Genomic DNA, 19,381 nt, shown 5'->3' with positions numbered 1-19,381 from the left:
GGATGGCAAACAATAAAATATTGATTTCAAACATCAATTTTAGTTATTTTATACCTTCCTAGACCTATCATTACCAAGGAATCAGAGATCAAAGTTCAGGCATGTCCACCATTTTACTGCCAAATGCATAATCCACTGAGGTTTTTTTGCAATCATAAAGAAATGCAGAAATAGGCTCATGAAATACTGTAAAAACTGAGTGAACTAAACAATAGTTTTTAATAGAAATGTATATTCCCCTTAAATGATAATACTCTATCATTCATAATAGGAAAAATACTAAACAAAACTGGTGTAAAAGAAGAAAATGTTCACAGTTCTTATAATCCTTAATCAGGCAATCCTCTTTTCTCAAAGAAAGCACAACAGCATTTTCACTACTGAAGTAAAGCTATGAAAATATAAAAGTCAAGAATCATTTTGTGGCTGTTTAAACAAGCCTCTAAAAATAGTTAAAATATGTGTATTTAGTTATGTCTTTAATGAGCTTTTACACATGGAACAATTCTTAAGAAAACATTGTAAACCTCATGAATACAGAGCAAAGTATGGATACATGTGCATTCAGTTAATTTCACTAAAGTTAAAACTACATCACTGTAAATGTTATATATAACCAAATATAAATATCCGCATATCCAGCAAAACTAGATATTTCAATATTTTCAGAGAGATTGGGACTCATTCATGAAACAATACATTTCCGTGTAAATCATTCATAAAACCAATTTTACGTAAATGTACCGTATTACATTTTTATGAATGATTTACAGTTTAGTTATACAATAGTCTAGTTGTTGTTTGATTTAAGTGTACATTGCTTACATCTGTGGTGCATTTTGTAAACATATTTCTTAAAAGATTTATTAAAAGTCCTAAAACCAGTGGCCCATTGATATTTGTAGAAAAAAAGTGCCATGTTTTTGTCTTGTTGATTTATATTACATTGTACAGTAGTAAAATTACATTAGTAATTCTAATTTAAACATATAAAAAGTGGTACACATACAAACAGGACATATTTGGAAGAAAATGAAGCATTAAGATTTTACAAAATGGACAGATCAGAACAGTTAAGAGTGGGCATAATTGAATCTTGAATGTGGTTGCTGTTTCCTAAAATACAATTTTGACCCTGTTTTGATTGACAGTTGACTCTTAACATGGCATCATCAGAGGGTGTATACATGTGAACCTCATAGGTCTGATGGTCCACTCTGAACATTGGGACAGTGCTTGCCACACACATGTGATTTTCTTGGACATTATGATTATTGCCGGTTATCATCCATATGTCAGAGCATGGCTGAGACCGACATGTTCGGTGGTTGTCGGGTAGAAAATTGTGATTATCGTAAATTTTCCGCTCTTTCACCTCAGCATCCTTTGCCGATGCTTGAACATTATTGGTGTGGCTGTTCTTCATGGCCTGCTCTTCATGGCCTGGTTTCTTCTTAGCTGGTGTGCCACTACACATGTCAAAAAAGGTCAGAAAGACTGGGATAAAAGTTAACCCATGGAAGAGACCAAATAAGATTACCAAGAACATAATTTTAAAGAAAGTTCTAAAGATGTAGTTCTTCGAAGCAGACAACACTACCACCCCAAGAATAGTAGACACAGCCCCCTGCAAAATAGGGTAACCTAAATTAAACAAAGCCTCCACTGCCTTTTCATTCGCACTGGGCTTCTTACTGGAGACAAAGGCATACGATATATGAGCTGAGAAGTCTACAGAAAAACCAATGCAGACGACAAGAATGATCATGGAGATGGTGTCTAAATTAACATCCCATAATGCCATGAACCCAGTGACCCCCACAATGACAGATGCGATAGAAAAGGTCACCCAGAGAGAGCACAGAGGGTTTGGGATGAGTAGAAGGGAGATGAGCAGCATTACAGCCGTTGTAACCCCAATATTCTGGATAGTGTTGGTGACTATCACTGCATACTGGTCATGGTAGATGAAGGCAGGGTGGTAAACTAGTAAAGGAACAGGGCACTTTTGAGCTGTGTCTCTTAATTTATTCAACATATTCATCTCATCTAGTGCGGTAGAGATATTAACGGTCTGGATGAAGAAGCGAGACGCATGGATGGAGTTGTTGGTGAAATTGACGTCCTGTTTGAAATCGGAATAAAATCGCAGAAATGTTCCCAAATTGTCTTTGAAGACATCTTCGGTACTGAGATTGAGTTTCGTGTGATATCCGTAGTACTTGTATGATTTGATCCAAGAGGTGAATATATCCTTTTCGATGAAAGATAAATTTTTGAAATCTTCAATGCAAATTTCAAGATCTGACATGTACTTTTCATCCCAATATGGAAATTCCCGTCGGATGACAACCATGATGTTCGGGCCATATTCAGAGAAATATGCCTTCTCGTTGTCATAGTATTTTACCACGTAAGAATCATCAGCTGCCAAATTACGAAGATCGATTCCTTCTTGAATTTGAAAGCAGCCGTAAATGCTGATAATCAAATAGATGCAATAAATCACAATCACAAAGACCTTCGTCCACGATTTTGTCAGAAAAGGCCCATAGTATTTTTTAAAGAAGTGATTCATGGGCTGTACCTGCTCCGTGCCAGAATGAGGGTCGTAAGCGCCTCCCACGCAACATAATTCATACCACTTCGACTGACCCATAGGGCACTCCTCTGGTACTTCCTTGCAGGTCAGCCAGTGCTTGTTGCTGTTCTCTCGCCGTCCGTTAAGAACGAGAAACGCTCCGAAAAATGTGATGCTGTAGATGTAGCAGAAGAGGATGGAGGTGCTGGTGTACAAGCAGAAGGAGCGGACGGAGCGGAAGGGCGTCATGAGCCCGATGTAGAAAGCGAGTACGTCCGTGAGCGTGGTGATGGTGATTGAAATGGCCGCCTCTTTGTATGTATTAGACAGTCGAGTCTCTACCCGATCGTGAACATTCGTCTGTTGCCAGCAGGAAATGAGGATGAACATGTCGTCCACTCCGATCCCTATTTAAAACACATCAGAAAATCCCTGTTTAATCTGATAGTAAACATTAACGGGATAGTTCACCCCAAAAAATGTTATTCTGTCATTAATTACTGAACCTCATGTAGTTCCAAAGCCGTAAGATTCCACAAGAACCAATGAGGTTCTTTCTCGTGTTACGCAGCACGTTTGAGCTTCAGCAAGAGCCAATGAGGTTCATTCTCGTGTTACGCAGCACGTTTGAGCTTCAGCAAGAGCCAATGAGGTTCATACTCGTGTTACGCAGCACGTTTGAGCTTCTGCAAGAACCAATGAGGTTCATTCTCGTGTTACGCATCACGTATGAGCTTCAGCAAGAACCAATGAGGTTCATTCTCGTGTTACGCAGCACGTTTGAGCTTCAGCAAGAACCAATGAGGTTCATTCTCGTGTTACGCATCACGTATGAGCTTCAGCAAGAACCAATGAGGTTCATTCTTGTGTTACGCATCACGTTTGAGCTTCAGCAAGAACCAATGAGGTTCATGTTCGCTGATCAATGTTTGAATGTGAATAAAAGCCTTAAACTTCAATCTGTTCATCATATAGAGCGATCGAGTCTCTTCAGAAATGTTTTATTAAACTGCTCAATTCAAATGGATTAGTTTTACAATCTCTTTATGAACTTTTAAATGCATTAAAGTGGTAGTTGCACTCACATTTCATCAAAAAGATCTTGATTTGTGTTCCTGAAGATGAACAAAAGTCTTATGGGTTTGGAATGACATGAGGGTGAGTAAATGATGACAATATTTTCATTTTTGGGTGAACTAACCCTTCAGCATTGTACAGCACTGGTTTTTAAAATGAATGTATTACCTAATATCAGAAATGGAGAATTAGCAACTGTCATGACAAATGGGACACCAATGTGTAACATCATCCCAAAAGCTGACAGAACAGCCAGCCCAGCAGAGAACACCCCAAATGTGGCAACCCATACTTTATTTCTGACACAGTCAAACCTGGAAAAAACAGACAAAATATATTTTTTAAATAATTTATCGTGGTTAAATACAATGTTTAAATCTTATTTAGAATCATTTTCAAACAATATTCGTTCATTCATTCTGGGTTAAACAAATAATTTCCGTTCCCTATAAACTGCCTTTTACTTGACAAATGAATGAAGAAAGACTCGGTCCAGAAGATGCAGCATAATATATCTTGCATTATAATGATTTCCAAATTTGAAATATGAGCAAAATTTAAAATATAACATTTTAATTTAACTCCGCTCAATTGAGCGAAATAATGAATGAATGATAGCTTGGTTAAAACCAGACCATTCTCAGTAGTAACTGAGTTATGGTCTGGCAAAGCTTCATAGACAAATCATTTCCAAAGGAGCGTCACCAACGGACGATGACGTAGCAGAGCGACGGAGAAACATCTGAGACAGCAATTCTCTGTTTGTGATTTTGAGGAAGATGTTGTAATGGCTACTGATGACTTTTGCCGTTGTCGTAAAAGAAATATGATAATAGCTGGTGTCCACCGCCACTACATTTTTACAAAATTTGTAAAACCTAATAGCATCTCAGACCGACTGAAACATCTCGGATTGACGGTCGAACAGAAAACATCAAGCTCTGATCGCATTTGCCCCTGTTGTAAGGCATTTGTATTGTAATTGGAAAGCGTTTGAAATATTTTGAAAATAAAATAATATTGATAATAAATAATAAAAGAGTCTTTGGAAAATTGTCTCACAAACTATATTCAAATTCAGTAATTTCAGATGTGTTAGAACATTTTCAGACTTGAGCATAGTTACGCTAGTTATTTATCTACAATTTTTACTTGACTATCAGATCTAATGTGAGGAAATAAGCCCAGAAAGGCCAGATCCAGAGCTGCTGTGTGTGTTAGCACATGATCACACTCCTCATCCTCCTCATTAAAGGTGCACTATGGAGCTTTTGTCCACTGGAGGGCGCCTATGCAAAACAAATGCGTAGTTTGATGATGCAAAGTGTGAGCGCAGCATCTTGGGAGATGTGGTCTTCTCATCACAGCCGGTGAAAAATAGAACTCGGGCAGACATCACGTTCATGCATGCGGTTATTAACGTTACTGTAGTCTAAAGCAGAGCAGGACCGAGTGTTATGGACCTGAGCACAGCTGCTGGAGCGATTGTTAAACAAATACCCGCCTTGCGAATACCGGGACTTTTATTATGACGGGACGGGACTCATTTGCCGGGCGCCTGCACAGATCCGCTCTTCCGGTTATGATTTTGAGGTAATGGAGCTCTGTTTATCATATTAGATACATTTAAGTGTGTTTAAAACGATGTTATGACGTTACTCCGTGCGTTCAGTTGTTCACACTGCTAAGAATAAAGCGCACCTGCCAAATAAAAGCCGAAACCGAGGGTAACGCAGATATGACGCAATTGACAGGCGACTCTCTCAAATGCAATGCTGCAACGTCCCTGTCCTAAGTTAAAATAGCAATTTTCTCACAATTTACAAATAGTTGGAAACATCTGGGATATTGTAGGTACTCAACTGAACAAAATATATAACACTGGCCTAGTGCTTTTTGGATATTTTACTGCAAAAATACTACATAGTTCACCTTTAAAGTACCCGGTGTAATCCACATCTGGTAGCTGAGGGTTGTTCTTTGCTCGGGTTTTAACGAAAAGGAAACGTTTAAATAGCTTAAAACAGAAGTGATAGCTGATTCGAACGAGAGATGTTCCACGGCGGCATCCATCTTTGTATTGTACTAAATCTGCTTCACTGTCGCTGTTGGGTGCCGTGATTTCGACGGATTAGAAATGGGCTTGTTGCCAGACTACTTTCAGAGCAAATCTAAATTTGCTGGAAGTTGTCTTGGTTTTCCCAGGCTAAATGAATGAACGAATGAATTAATGAATATTGAACTACAATTCAGATTTTTTTTTTTTAACTCAAGTCATACCACAATGTAAATGTCTACATGTAAAGCGTCTGCACAGAAGCCCTGCCAAAATCAGGTGTGCATTAAAAATTAGCCTAACTATTCAGGTTAACATACCTCAAACAAGAAAGAATTGAGAATGCAATGGCAATGACGTATGTGATAGAGAAGAGGGGAATTACATCCTTTGTGTTTGCCTCAAATTCCACCTGCCTTGACAGAGAGGTGGAATGGGTCACCTGAGGAGGCAAATGATCATCATTTCAGATTTAGCTAGTTGTCACAATCCTTTTAAAAACAGCTGTCAGCTGCAATAAGAAAAGGACACATAAATTAAACATACATTTCCACACATATTGCCTAGGAAAAATATATATGAAGTTAATTTAGCAAATGTTGTCCAATGGGGAGAGCCATTACCTCCAGCACCCCACCCACTCTGGAGCTCCAGCTACCCCTCTCTTGACCTTCTGTGAGCATGAAGGGTGGAGCTGCATCCCCTAACCACACCCTAACCATATCTCTCCACCCATTAAACAGATTAAGCTCCGCCCTTGAGGTCCAGGTGCTCTGCAGCCAGCACTACTCATTGTGCATGTTATCAAAGACAGCATAAGGGAGGGGTAAGTTTTCACAGTGGAAATCGGCCAGTAATACCTATTACAGGCCAATTTATTTTTTTAAAGCTAAATTTAAAATGTTTCAACCAACAGAATTGATCAAATAACGACATTTAAAATGTTAAAAACATGAATGAATAAAAAAATTGAGAACACATATCAATAGTTCACTTGTAAAACCAAGAGCTAAAATATATTATATGATTTTAGTTTAAAGGTGTTAGAAAAAATATATATAGGCCTATAGTCCCTGTGACAACTAGCCCCGATTACCAACAACTTCCTTGAACCGTACATAAATAAAATATGACCTACCTTAATGAATTTTAGTGATAAATTAGTTGGAAAAGCCTTTAGAAATTCGTTGAGCCATACGTCTGTTCTAGTACGATTATCCTCCTTCAGGAAATAAAACAGGCGCACTGCTGTTGCACTTTTAATAACAGAAGAGTTTATATTCACTCCACCGACCGAGTAGCCCAGGAAAATGAACGAGAATCCGAAACGAAAGAACGGGAAGGTGAACTCGGTCTTTTCTAAATTGGTTCCATAATATTTGTAAATATCCAGTATCTTGTTGGGTATGCATTTATTGTATCGTCTTGCGCAAAGTCCCTCAAAAGTGAGCACTTCGTGACCCGTAGACACGTTCAGCTCCTTGACCTTCCTGTCTAAAGTGACTATCTCCCGAAAGGCAGCATCTGTGAGGATGTTGGAGGATCTTGATACCGCTATGAAGGACGCGTAAACTCCGTCCGTGTAGAGTCTTTGGTTGGAGAACACCGAGTCGTTCTGCGGAAAGTTTTCCTGAACAAACTGCCTCTCCAGCTTGGCAGGACCGTTCACAGGTGTGAACTGATCCTCAATGTCATTGGCCTCACTTTCTTCTAAGAAATAAAACCCACTCCCCAGCACCGCGGAGATCAACAGAGGAGAGATGAAGAACCACCACGGGTAAGTTCCCACAAAGCGGCCGAACTTCTGGAAGCAGATGGAGATCGGCTTCTCCACGCAGTCTGTGGTGCATCCAGCCATGTTCACCGGCATTTTGACAGATTAAAAGAAAAAAGTTAAGAGGGGGAAAGCTCTGCCAAATGAATTAAAGCTCAGTTTCTCTATATCATAACTGTGGTTGAGGCATTAAAGTTATAACTAGCTATAGCTATAAACTAGTTCAAATAAGGTTTAGATAGAGCAGGATGCATGCGGGGTTTTTGATTATCCTGACGCATTTTGCGTGAAAATCTCCAGGGAGTAAACCGAGAGCGACCACTGACGGGCGCATGCAGAAAATTATATTTTGACTGACAAAATTACCACACATGCAAATAACGCAGTAAATGTATTTATCTGAGTATGCTTTAATTAAACTTGATGCGTACGTTATTAAATTGGGCATTAAAAATAAGTTATTTTATTATATCACATTTTTGAATGTTGCAACATTATTGCATTAACTATTGCCTAAAAAGGGGAGTGATCTTAAATTATAATTAATAATTAAATTAAGCAATATTCGTTGATGTTATTGTTACAGTGCTCCAGAACATTAAGTAGCCTAATGATCTGATCTTTATAAAAAGCTAATTTCATGCTGAATAGCTAAATTAAGGTTAAGATATGCTGGGTTCACGCCAACTACCGTAAATAAGAAATGGCAAGTGTATGGCAAGCCGTTTGGCTTTTAATCATTTTAAAGGATATTCATTCTTGATTTCAACAATTAAATATTCACTAGTTAAAATGCTAATTTTTTAAAATCATGAATTAGAATTCTACTAAAAATGTTATTCTTAATATCAACCATGATGTCATCACTCAAATTTTTGATGTCAAAAATAAAATTTTCACTTGTAAAAACTATAATTCTTGATATCTGTAATTGTATTTTCACTAGTGAAATGTATGTCACCTTAGGCTGCCATTCAAATTCAATTGTTTATATGAAGAATTGATATATTACTAGCAAAAATTCCAATTTCAAATATCAGAAATTCAATCCAATAAAATTTAATTCAATAGTATATATATATATATATATATATATATATATATATATATATATATATATATATATATATATATATATATATATATATATATACTATTGAATTAAATTTTATTTATTTCATTATAATTTATATATATATATATATATATATATATATATATATATATATATATATATATATATATATATATATATATCAACAATTACTTAAGGCCTACTACTAGTAAAAATATAAATTCCTAATATTAAGAATTCAATTCACAGATAAATAATGAAAATAGCACAATTTGGCATGTTTCACTGCATCTTCACAAATAACAATTACCAAATATGCTTACAAAATCTTTCAAAAAATATTTGAATAAAGGTTGTCGATTCTCAAAAATGTTCATTGTATTAACTAAAAATTTTTATTTCAATGAAGTCAAAATTAAGGCAACCAGGTAACTTATTTTTTAAAAATAATTTACTACAGTGTATAAAAATAAAGGTTTTTAATAATGAGTATTATAAATAATAAGAATTTTAACTAGTAAGAAATTAATTATTCATATTAACAATTGATTTTGAAGGGCAGCCTATGCTGACATTTCACTAGTAAAAATAACTAGTTGAAATTAATTTCTGATATCAATAATTCATATGTATGTGACGATATCATTGTTATCAAGAAATCATATTTTTGATAAGAAGAGGATTCATTGCTGAATCTTAAGAATACTTCAAAGTATATATAGGCCTATTAATAATGTGGGATGTATTGCTGCTTTGACACCATGTCGTAATACCTAAAAAAGCATTCACATGATCGCAGAACTCATAATTATGACTTAGGACTCCTAATTTTCAGAGAGCCGTTACTTGTACCATGTGACCACTGCACCATGAGACCACTGCAGATTTATTTTGAGCAAGAGAAACATTTAAGTCCGAATCCGAGAACATGAACAGCTCACGTGTTATGGCAAGCCATTTTGACCTTATATTAATTCCCATGATATGAATTTGTGAAATCATGAATTAAATTTCCATTAGGAAAAATGTGAAGTTGTATACAGGCTGAGTTGGCATTATGGTTCTGATTATAATGGATTCACACCATGAGTAATTACCGTAAATTAAGTCCAGTATGCATTCTAATCGCTCTGTGTTCTGTGCAGCGCCACTTCAGGTCGAACACACCCTAAATCAGGATCACTAGAAAATTACAGGAAGCCGTGTTTAATTAGAGTTGGAGCTAAACTCTGCAGGACAGTGGCCCTCCAAGACCGAGTCTGAGGAACCCTGGTTTACTCTCAAAAAAATGCTGGGTTAAAAACACACCCAGCGGTTGGGTTAAATTTTTAAATCAGTTTTGCCCAACCTGCTGGGCAGTTTTATTTAACTCAACTATTGTTTAGAAATTACTATACTGGTTGCTTAAAATAAACCCAAAATATGTTTGAAATTAACATTAATAAATGAATAATTTTAATGAATAATAATTAAACAATAAACATTTATTAAATTGCTTATTAATAAATGTTCACCTTTTGATTATTATTGTTGCCTCTGTTTTTTAATTTCCAGCCTATTTTGGGATATTTAAAGCCATTTTTAAACAATAGTTGTGTTAAATAAAACTGCCCAGCATGTTGGGCAAACATTTAACAACCACTGTGTTAAAACAACGCAATTGCTAGGATTGTCCAATTTCAACCCAACTTGGGTTGTTTTTAAGCCAACATTTTTTTAGAGTGCATGTTGTAATAAGTTATACACATGTGTAAAAGCTTTTTACAGTTCAGGATCGTTATTTAATTACGACATGGCATGAACGCACCTTTAAAAATTTGCTTCACATTATTAGTTCTTCAGGTCAATATATTTATGGGGTCTTTAAAGCAAGAGGGTTTTTTAAACAACCAGAGAATAAAAAGTTTGTGGAAATGGTTCTTATGTGGCCACCAGACTGTAAAACCATTTTTTCTAAGTGAATAATAGCCTAACATCCCTGGATATAAACTACAACTCAAGTTAGAAATATAGACCAATTCATTTAAGTTGGAAACAGGACTTACGTTGCGGTTTCTGCTTCTTTTGCTCCATCAGGACAGAGTGATGTGAGGAGAGAATGACATGCAAGTTCATTACTGAACACAGAGCTCCATTCATGCCTTTCAATTACCTCAGTGGTTAATTGCCCCAACAAAAGTGGCTTGATTCTCATAGCGCTCGTGATTTGCCAGTAGTGGCCTCAGATTATTACCACTCTTTTATTTGTACAGCTCTTTTAATTTACTGTATCAAAGAGTAGCTTACATATGGAACATGTTCAAACATCTGTTTGGTTTGAAATAATTTCTTCATTTAAAAAATATATATAATGTTGCAGCTTTATTACTCCTGAGAAATTAGATGACAGGCAATGGAACTTTGGTTGCCCACTAGGTGGTGCTAGTTTCATATTCTCCTGCATCACTATTGGGCAGTGAGTTGTTGTCATGGTGACGGGTCAAAAGGAGAGAAAAGCTGCAGTTGTAGGTTGTCATGGAGACTGGGTCAGGGGAACCAGAGCTGCCGTTAGCGGTTGTTCATGGTGATGGGGTCGAGGGAAGGCAGAGCTGATTAGAGGTCGTCATGGTGACTGGGTCAGAGTGAAAGAAGAGATGAGAACTGGTCATTGTGACCAAGTCAGCAAGAGTTGCTGCACTAGCATCTTTAGGCATAACATTATGACTGACAGGAAAAGTGAATAACACTGATTATCTCTTCATTACGGCACCTGTTAGTGGGTGGGATATATTAGGCAACAAGTGAACATTTTGTCCTCAAAGTTGAGGTGTTAGAAGCAGGAAAAATGGGCAAGTGTAAAGATTTGAGCGAATTTGACGAGACAAATTGATTGCTAGATCTCCAAAACTGCAGCTCTTGTGGGGTATATCTATCAAAAGTGGTCCAAGGAAGGAACAGTGGTGAACCGGTGACAGGGTCATGGGTGGCCAAGGCTCATTGATGCACGTTATGGTATGGTTTTTGGAGTGAAGGCTGGCCTGTGTGGTCCGATCAAACAGATGAGCTACTGTAGCTCAAAATGCTCAAGTTAATGCTGGTTCTGGTAGAAAGGTGTCAGAATACACAGCGCATCAGTTTGTTGTGTATGGTGCTCATAGCCACAGACCAGTCAGGGTGCCCATGCTGACCCCTGTCCACCACAGAAAGCACCAACATCAGTTTGGTGAGCATCAGAACTGGACCACAGAGGAATGGAAGAAGGTGGCCTGGTCTGATGAATCATGTTTTCCTTTACATCACGTGGATGGCCGGGTGCGTCGCTTTCCAGGTTAAAAAGATGTACTACTAAATGCATTAAAAATGTACTTGAGTATGTTAGTACAATGCAAATATACTATAATTTATTGTAATACATTTAAGAGTGCGTGTTTTTCACCTCGGTTACACATGCACCGGGATGCACTATGGGGAAAAAGGCAAGCTGGCGAAGGCAGTGTGATGCTTGTGAAATATTAAGTCCTGCTATCAATGTGGATGTTACTTTGACACACACCACCTACCTAAGTATTGTTGCAGACCATGTATGCCCATTTAATGGACTGGTATTCCTCTGGTGATTGTGGGCTCTTTCAGCAGGATAATGTGCTCTTTCACCAATCAAAAATGGGTTAGGAATGAACCATAGTTTGAGGAACATAACGAGTGTGAGGTGTTGACTTGGCCTCTAAATTCCCCAGATCTCTCAATCCAGTCGAGCATCTGTGGGATGTGCTGAACAAACAAGTCTGATCCATGGAGATCCCAGCTTGCAACTTACAGGACTTAAAAGGAGCTGCTGCTAGAGTCTCGACAGATCCGGTCTGTTTTAGCAGCAAAAAGGGGACCAACACAATATTAGGAATAATGTTATGCCTGATCAGTGTACATACACTATGTTGCCAAAAGTATTGGGGTTTGGTGGAGGGGGCCAGGTGTGGGGTTTTTCTTCAGGGCTTGGGTTTGGCCCCTTAGTTCCAGTGAAAGGAAATCTTAATGCTTCAGCTTACCAAAACATTTTGGACAATTAAAGGCTCCTGACTTTGTGGGAAGAGTTTGGCCCCTTCAAGCAAGGTCCATTAAGACAAAGATGAGCCAGTTTGGTGTGGAGGAACTTGACTGGCCAGCGCCGAGTCCTGACCTCAACCTGATAGAACACCTTTGGGATGAATTAGACCGAAGTCTGAACAAAACCTTCTCGTCGAACAACAATATTGAATATAACATACAAATATGTACAATATAGTATATATGCATGCATAACTTTTTATTGCAAATACCAAGATACAAAAATGAATATGTATTAAAAATATTCACATAAATATTAACATTTTTAATCACCTGAATCTGGCATTTCACATAATATTCTGTATAATTTAGTGCATAAATATGTACCTTTATTATTATTATTATTATTATTATTATTATAATAAGCAACCTGAGACCAAAAACTACAAAATATAAGTTTTAAATTTCACATAATGTGAATCATTATATTTGAATGTCTTTCAAGCTAGTTCTCTTTTTGATATTAACTATTAGTATTTCTGATTTTGACAGATTCGCCACTCTCAAGCAGACTGCAATAAAGTCATCAGGAAAAGAGTTGAGTTCATTCCCATGTGATGCTGAGAATCTTACAGCTGAGTTCCCAGAGGCGCTGGGCCATCTCATCATCCATGGCAGCATTAGAGCATTTAGATGGTGCACAGTCACTGCGTGGAGACCAGAAGACAGGTCAGTATGTGCTACGATTGTCTAACAGTAGAGCTTACTTTGTAAATAATAGCAGGATAAAAGAAATGATCAAATATGCTGTGATCAACACTGACCAACCATACAACTTCAGTTTTCCTGGAAAATACAATAACTTCACTAAACGATTATGGCAACAACATAAAGCATAATTGACAAGTTTTCTGCATGGCCCTAACTACAGCCTGGTGTATCATGTTATGTATATTGCTATGTTGAGACCAAACATCATTGAGTTCAGTGATATTTTCTCTCACTGACATTACTGTCGCCTCTTGTTCTTGTTCTTGAGCTCCTGTTGCTTGTCTCCTGCTATTCAGGGGATCTCTCTATCTCTTTTAATCAGAAACACCATCAGCTTTACTCACCGATGTGGAAAAAAAAAGTTGGTTGATTGTCTTTTTTGATATTTTGGTGATAACTTGTTTTTTTTAGAATAATTTGTCAGCTATGCACTTCATCCAAACGTTCTGCTCCTTTCCATTCAAAAACAATAAGCAGTAAGAACCAGCCAATGGGGGTGGTTTTGAACTTAAGAAAGCTGATTGGTCAAAAATATGTTGAGGGCCAATAGCGAAACATAAACTGGCGCTCACTCTAGGCTTGTTCGACTTCACCCAGCGATGCGCAGACCGATCGGCGGCTGATTTGAAGCACTGCATGCTGGTTAGAAATTTTGTCCGACTTGAGACAGCGCCGACGGCACGTGACTGTGACGTATGTCAACAAAGTACCGCGAGAGCGACTCGAGAGATTCTCAAGGGGGACTGCAGGAGGCTGCTCGAGCTCTCATGACGACACAGCTGATCCACGATTGGCCGGACTCACCGCATGATAGCGATCACGTGTGTTTCCTGTTTATTCTAAAACTTTATGTTACGCTAATGCTCAAAAATCATTAATTTATAACAATAAAGCCTCTGTTCATGTAGTCGCGATGATATATTGTCATGTTAATCAAACTAAAACTGATAAAAACCGTTGACAACACTTCATAGATAGTGTATGTTTATATGTTGAACTTTAATCTTGTCCAAATAGACGCTTTATTAAACAGTACATAAAGTATTAGATGAAAATATCATTTGAAACATCTGTGTATTTGAGAAATATTGCATTTATTTAACTTCAGCTGTGATAAAACACAGCTCAAGCGCGTCACTGCAGGAGGTAGAAAGTGTCCGACTTCACGTCTCCGTTTGCAGCTCCTCCTCGCCTGCACGCGGCTACTCTCGCCGATCGCATGCATCCAGCCGCAGCCGATGTCGAACACACCTTCTGTCTCTCTCACATGCACACACTGTCACTATGTAATTCATTTGTTAAAGCCGGATCGTTTAAAACCATGGCTGTCGGACGCAATTTTTTTTTTACTGGAGTAGATGCCATTTACATTAAGTACACATGTAGCGCCTTGTTTATTTAACGTCTGGTTGGGATAGACAAAATTACGGAAAACACTGATTCATTTACAGCGGCAATAGTGTAGAGGTAAGACACATGGCTGAAAGTTGACGCAATTTGACTCGAGGTTCGAATCTGCCTTTTGCCTAACTCACTCTATTCCCTTTTCCCTATCACATGTCAGATCGGAAAGGCATTTATTTTCAATAAAAATTAAAAATAAAGCATCTAACATGTTTTTAATAATAAGTGTTTATCGGTTAGGGGTAGGTTAACAGACATGTGCCGAATTAAAGACAATTAAATTGTCCCATTGATGTTTAAACCCTAATGCCGGAGCGCAAAAATCCAAAATCGGACATTTTCCAGAACAGGATCCAGATCAAATTAAGCACTGTCTAACAGGTTATTTAAAACATGGCTGAACTGTAGCGTTTATGAACACTATAGTTAAAAGTTTATCAGCAGTATCTGAATGCTGTATCATAGTGTTATTCAACTGAAAGATAACAGAATATGACCTATTGGCCTATTCACACTGTACTTTGGATAGAAAGTAGGGTGGGCAGGTGTTACATGGTAAACTCTACTGTAATTTGGTATAATTTACTCTTTTCTAAGGCAGAATGTTGAGATTGAGATTTAAAAAAAAAACACTGACCTGTAATATTTGCCACTCTCTGTCTCCAATTCAGGGGCCACGGCACAGTAGATGGTGGTCTGAGCTCCCTGCACAGTTGTTTTGGTGAAAGGCTTTGCCAACCACATGGCGGCTTGCTGAAATTTATTCAAGTGCCTCCACAGTTCAGTCTGAACCACACCAGGATGGAGAGCATACGCTGTTACTCCAGTACCTGACGCCACAAGAAAACATCAATCATTAAGTCATTGGACTAGATTAACAATTAACATAAAGTACAAATGCACAACCCAGGACAGAGTCAGAAATGATCCAAGGGCAGGGGCAAAAATGGGACAGAAATTCATTTAAAATATGTTTTAATATGTTATATAACGTTACACAATATGTTTTAATTTTATATTATATTATGTTATTGTCATATTTGGTAATCTATAATATTGAATAATATATTTTTATTGTATATTATATTACTTTTTTTAAATATATTATATTATTTTAAATTATATTTTAGATATTCTAGTGATATTTAAATAATTTAATAAATGAAAATATTAATTCTAATTGGAATAATAAAATAATACAAATATTAAAAACATTATGCTTAAACATATTTCTATTAAAAAACAAACAAAACAAAAAAGCAATGTAAATGTCCATATTTTTAAAAAAAAATTATGAGACAGACCTTCTAGTTTTTTTGCCAACGAGCGAGTAAACAGAATGTTTGCCAGTTTGCTCTGGCTGTAGGCTTTCTGTTTATCGTAGCTCTTCTCACTGTTGATGTCCTCTAAGTTGATGGTCCCCCATTTGTGTGCCATGGATGAGACATTAATGATCCTTGCTGGTGTTGATCTTTTAATTAAATCCAATAACAGGTGTGTCAACAGGAAGTGACCTACGGGAAGAAGGACAGCTCTGAAGTCTCCCTTAATTCCTTTCAGAGTTAAAAATGATGACCGATTTGGACAAATTATATACGCTTACCCATGTGGTTCACCCCTATTTGCATTTCCAAACCATCTGCTGTCTTTCCGTAAGGACAAACCATCACACCAGCATTATTGATTAAGATGTTGACTTGTTTCTCCTCTGAAAGACAACCCAGATTCATCAATACAGTGTTATATGAGGAAGACATGCATAAAGGAATTTAATAGCTCACCTTTATTGACGGTCTCTGCAAATTCTCTGATTGATTTGGAATCTGCCAGGTCAAGTCTGCTGATAACAACATCCTGGTTTCCTGAAGAATCCTTAACTTCCTTCAGGGCTGCTTCTGCTTTCTCCAGATCTCGGCATGCCATAATGATCCGTGCTCCTAAAGACAAGACAGAAAGATAACATTTTTCCATATGACAACAAAACGTTATAGAAACAATGTTGCATACCCTACCTCTCTTTGCCAGGTCAATGGCTGTCTCTTTGCCAATTCCAGTATTAGCTCCAGTAATTATAACAGTTTTGCCGACAAGTTTGGCATTAGATGTCCACGAACGAAACATATTTCTAAAAGGAAAAGGAAAGGTCATATATTACTCAACTTGGGCGTTGGTCTGATACAACTTTTGTCACGCGGTCAAGGCAAAAAAAATCATAATAAATAAATAAACATCATAATCCTTTGTTTTTGTTCAGTCATGCCTGGTCTGATTCTGTCGTGAATTCAAAAATTATAAAATATATTCATATGAAAATCTACTTATTCGACACAACTATTGCAACATTTCATTGCAAACATCTTACGTTACTAACAGCAATGAAATCTATACCAGTCTGTTCTTACCTTATTGCTTGCGTTTTAAGATTATCTGTATCCAGAAACAAACAAAAAAGGAGAAACGTTATAAAACAAGTTTGTGCAAGAAAAAAAACAAAACAAGAGTATCTCAGATCAACGCTCGCACTATAGAATTGAGGAGTCAGGTGACGTACAAAGAAGACTCGTGAAGTTGTAGTTTGGGATTGGTCAGACAGTAAACTCCGCCCTTTATTAGATATTGTCTTTTTCTTTATTCTATTTATATTTTTTAAGCCAAACATATTCTAGATTTGTGTATTGCATATCAACATAAATATCATATCTGGAAAACGGAGTATATTTTTATAAACGGGTATACATTGGTAAAATACATGGGTTTTACATTAAAATGACTAGATGACGTGATTCTTAGTTAAACCAGGAGATGTCAGTACATGTATGTTAAATAAATTAAATATTTGCTTGAGGTTAACATTTTTATACGATTGACTAAAATAGTGATGTTTTTCATTTACTTTTTAATTTCTTTTTATATATAATAGGCTACTATACATGCTATCTCGATCTCCATTCCATGTTCACCATTTATAATAACCTTTTAGCCTTTGCAGATCACCTTTACCAGTTTTATTTATTTATTTATTTATTTTTACGGGTCAGGGGACCCCCAGATGTCCTCCATAAGGTTCTAAGGGGTCCCCAGAAAATTTCAGACGATAAAAAGACAAAGCACAAAGTTTCATTTCTAAATGCTTTTTTTAAAATTCATTTTACTATAATATTTATGTCCCCTCTGTCTTGCTCACTGGCAGTTTTCTTGACACAGTTTGTAAGCTACTTGCATAAATTTATTGTGAAAGTTGCTTATACAAATAATTTGTAACTGAAAATGTTTTTCTTCATATGCATCCAACATTAAGTAAACCCAATTTAAGTTTGGAAACAAAATGTTGTTTTTATAATGTGACACTTACTATTTATCTAATGTTTTTTGATGCATAAACATATCTAGATGTATTTTTAGGAAGGGGGTTCTCATAAAAGGTTCATCATATTTGGGGGTCATCATCATCATAATGTTTGAAAACCGATGACTTGTACTATAGCATCTGCATGTATGTGGTGAAATGCCATATGCATTAAACACACACTTTTATACAACTGGCTAAAATAGTAATACTTTTCATGTTTTTCGTCATCTTTATAGCATTATTCCCTCTCATTTGCAGGGTCTGCTTCTCACACACACACACACACACACACACACACACACACACACACACACACACACACACACACACACACACACACACACACACACACACACACACACACACACACACACACACACACACACACACACACGTCTGGTGCGCTATCTTTGTGGGGACTTGCCATAGACGTAATGGTTTTTATACCATATAAACCATATATTCTATCCCCCTACACTGCCCCTGCCCCTAAACCTAACCATCACAGGAAACTTTCTACATTTTTACATTTTCAATAGAACTCATTATGTATGATTTATAAGCTTTTGTACCCATGGGGACCTCAATTTAGGTCCCCACGGTGACACGAGTCCCCATGAGTCTGTGTGCATTCAGGTTGAAGTCCTCACCAGGCTAGAAAAACATGTACACAAACACACACACACACACACACACACACACACACACACACACACACACACACACACACACACACACACACACACACACACACACACACACACACACACACACACACACACACACACACACACACACACACACACACACACGATTTGGCACAGGTTTTACGCCAGATGCCCTTCCTGACACAACCCACAGCACTGAGTGTTGGGACACATTCACATTCACACCCACTCTGACACAGGGAAAACATGAAGCTTTTCATGCTTTTAATTTGATTTAAAAAAATTATATTATTACATCTTGTAATCTAACTTTAACTTCATTCCATGTTCACCATTTTTAATAACCTTTTAGCCTGTGTAGATCACCTAAATGGCCATATGCTGTGACAAAGGCACCATCAAAAATCTCAAACCAGTTCAGTTTGCTTCTGGTAAGATTAAAAAACTATTATTTAGTTAAAAAATAATTATTTATTTCAGTAATTACTCGCAGAAACTGTCTGAAGGTTTCCATCCTCAGGTGTCATATATTTTTAGCTTTCAACAGTGTAACACCTGCAGTTGAAAGCAACAGTTAACAACCTGCAACACCAACACTGTCCT

The 19,381-nt window shown here is 37.1% G+C and overlaps 2 protein-coding genes across 2 annotated transcripts; both read right to left on the bottom strand.

Annotated features, from left to right (window-relative positions):
• Positions 1–1,018: 1,018 nt before the first annotated feature.
• ptchd3a (patched domain containing 3a) lies at positions 1,019–7,584 on the bottom strand. Its single transcript, XM_067435435.1, has 4 exons — positions 6,853–7,584; positions 6,035–6,156; positions 3,827–3,972; positions 1,019–2,988 (listed from the first exon to the last, which is right to left on the bottom strand). Exons 1-4 carry the CDS (start codon positions 7,582–7,584, stop codon positions 1,049–1,051), a joined length of 2,940 nt encoding a protein of 979 aa, XP_067291536.1. The 3' UTR covers positions 1,019–1,048.
• Positions 7,585–13,022: 5,438 nt separating this feature from the next.
• Positions 13,023–17,296, bottom strand: rdh12l (retinol dehydrogenase 12, like). Its single transcript, XM_067434484.1, has 7 exons — positions 17,164–17,296; positions 16,774–16,886; positions 16,543–16,698; positions 16,365–16,469; positions 16,066–16,275; positions 15,399–15,591; positions 13,023–13,293 (listed from the first exon to the last, which is right to left on the bottom strand). Exons 2-7 carry the CDS (start codon positions 16,880–16,882, stop codon positions 13,191–13,193), a joined length of 876 nt encoding a protein of 291 aa, XP_067290585.1. The 5' UTR covers positions 16,883–16,886; positions 17,164–17,296; the 3' UTR covers positions 13,023–13,190.
• Between the last annotated feature and the right edge of the window lie 2,085 nt (positions 17,297–19,381).

This window comes from Pseudorasbora parva, chromosome 24, assembly GCF_024679245.1.
Source record: "Pseudorasbora parva isolate DD20220531a chromosome 24, ASM2467924v1, whole genome shotgun sequence".
Classification (NCBI taxonomy): domain Eukaryota; kingdom Metazoa; phylum Chordata; class Actinopteri; order Cypriniformes; family Gobionidae; genus Pseudorasbora; species Pseudorasbora parva.
This window is presented reverse-complemented; position numbering and strand designations above follow the sequence as displayed.

Coding starts and splice junctions, on each gene's coding strand:
- rdh12l (XM_067434484.1), bottom strand. CDS start 16,882: ATGTTTCGTTCGTGGACATCTAATGCCAAACTTGTCGGCAAAACTGTT. Junction 16,276..16,364: donor AATAGGGGTGAACCACATGG/GTAAGCGTATAT, acceptor TTCTTCCCGTAG/GTCACTTCCTGTTGACACAC. Junction 15,592..16,065: donor GTTGGCAAAAAAACTAGAAG/GTCTGTCTCATA, acceptor TTGTGGCGTCAG/GTACTGGAGTAACAGCGTAT.
- ptchd3a (XM_067435435.1), bottom strand. CDS start 7,584: ATGCCGGTGAACATGGCTGGATGCACCACAGACTGCGTGGAGAAGCCG. Junction 6,157..6,852: donor TATCACTAAAATTCATTAAG/GTAGGTCATATT, acceptor TTGCCTCCTCAG/GTGACCCATTCCACCTCTCT. Junction 3,973..6,034: donor TCAATTCTTTCTTGTTTGAG/GTATGTTAACCT, acceptor TGTTTTTTCCAG/GTTTGACTGTGTCAGAAATA.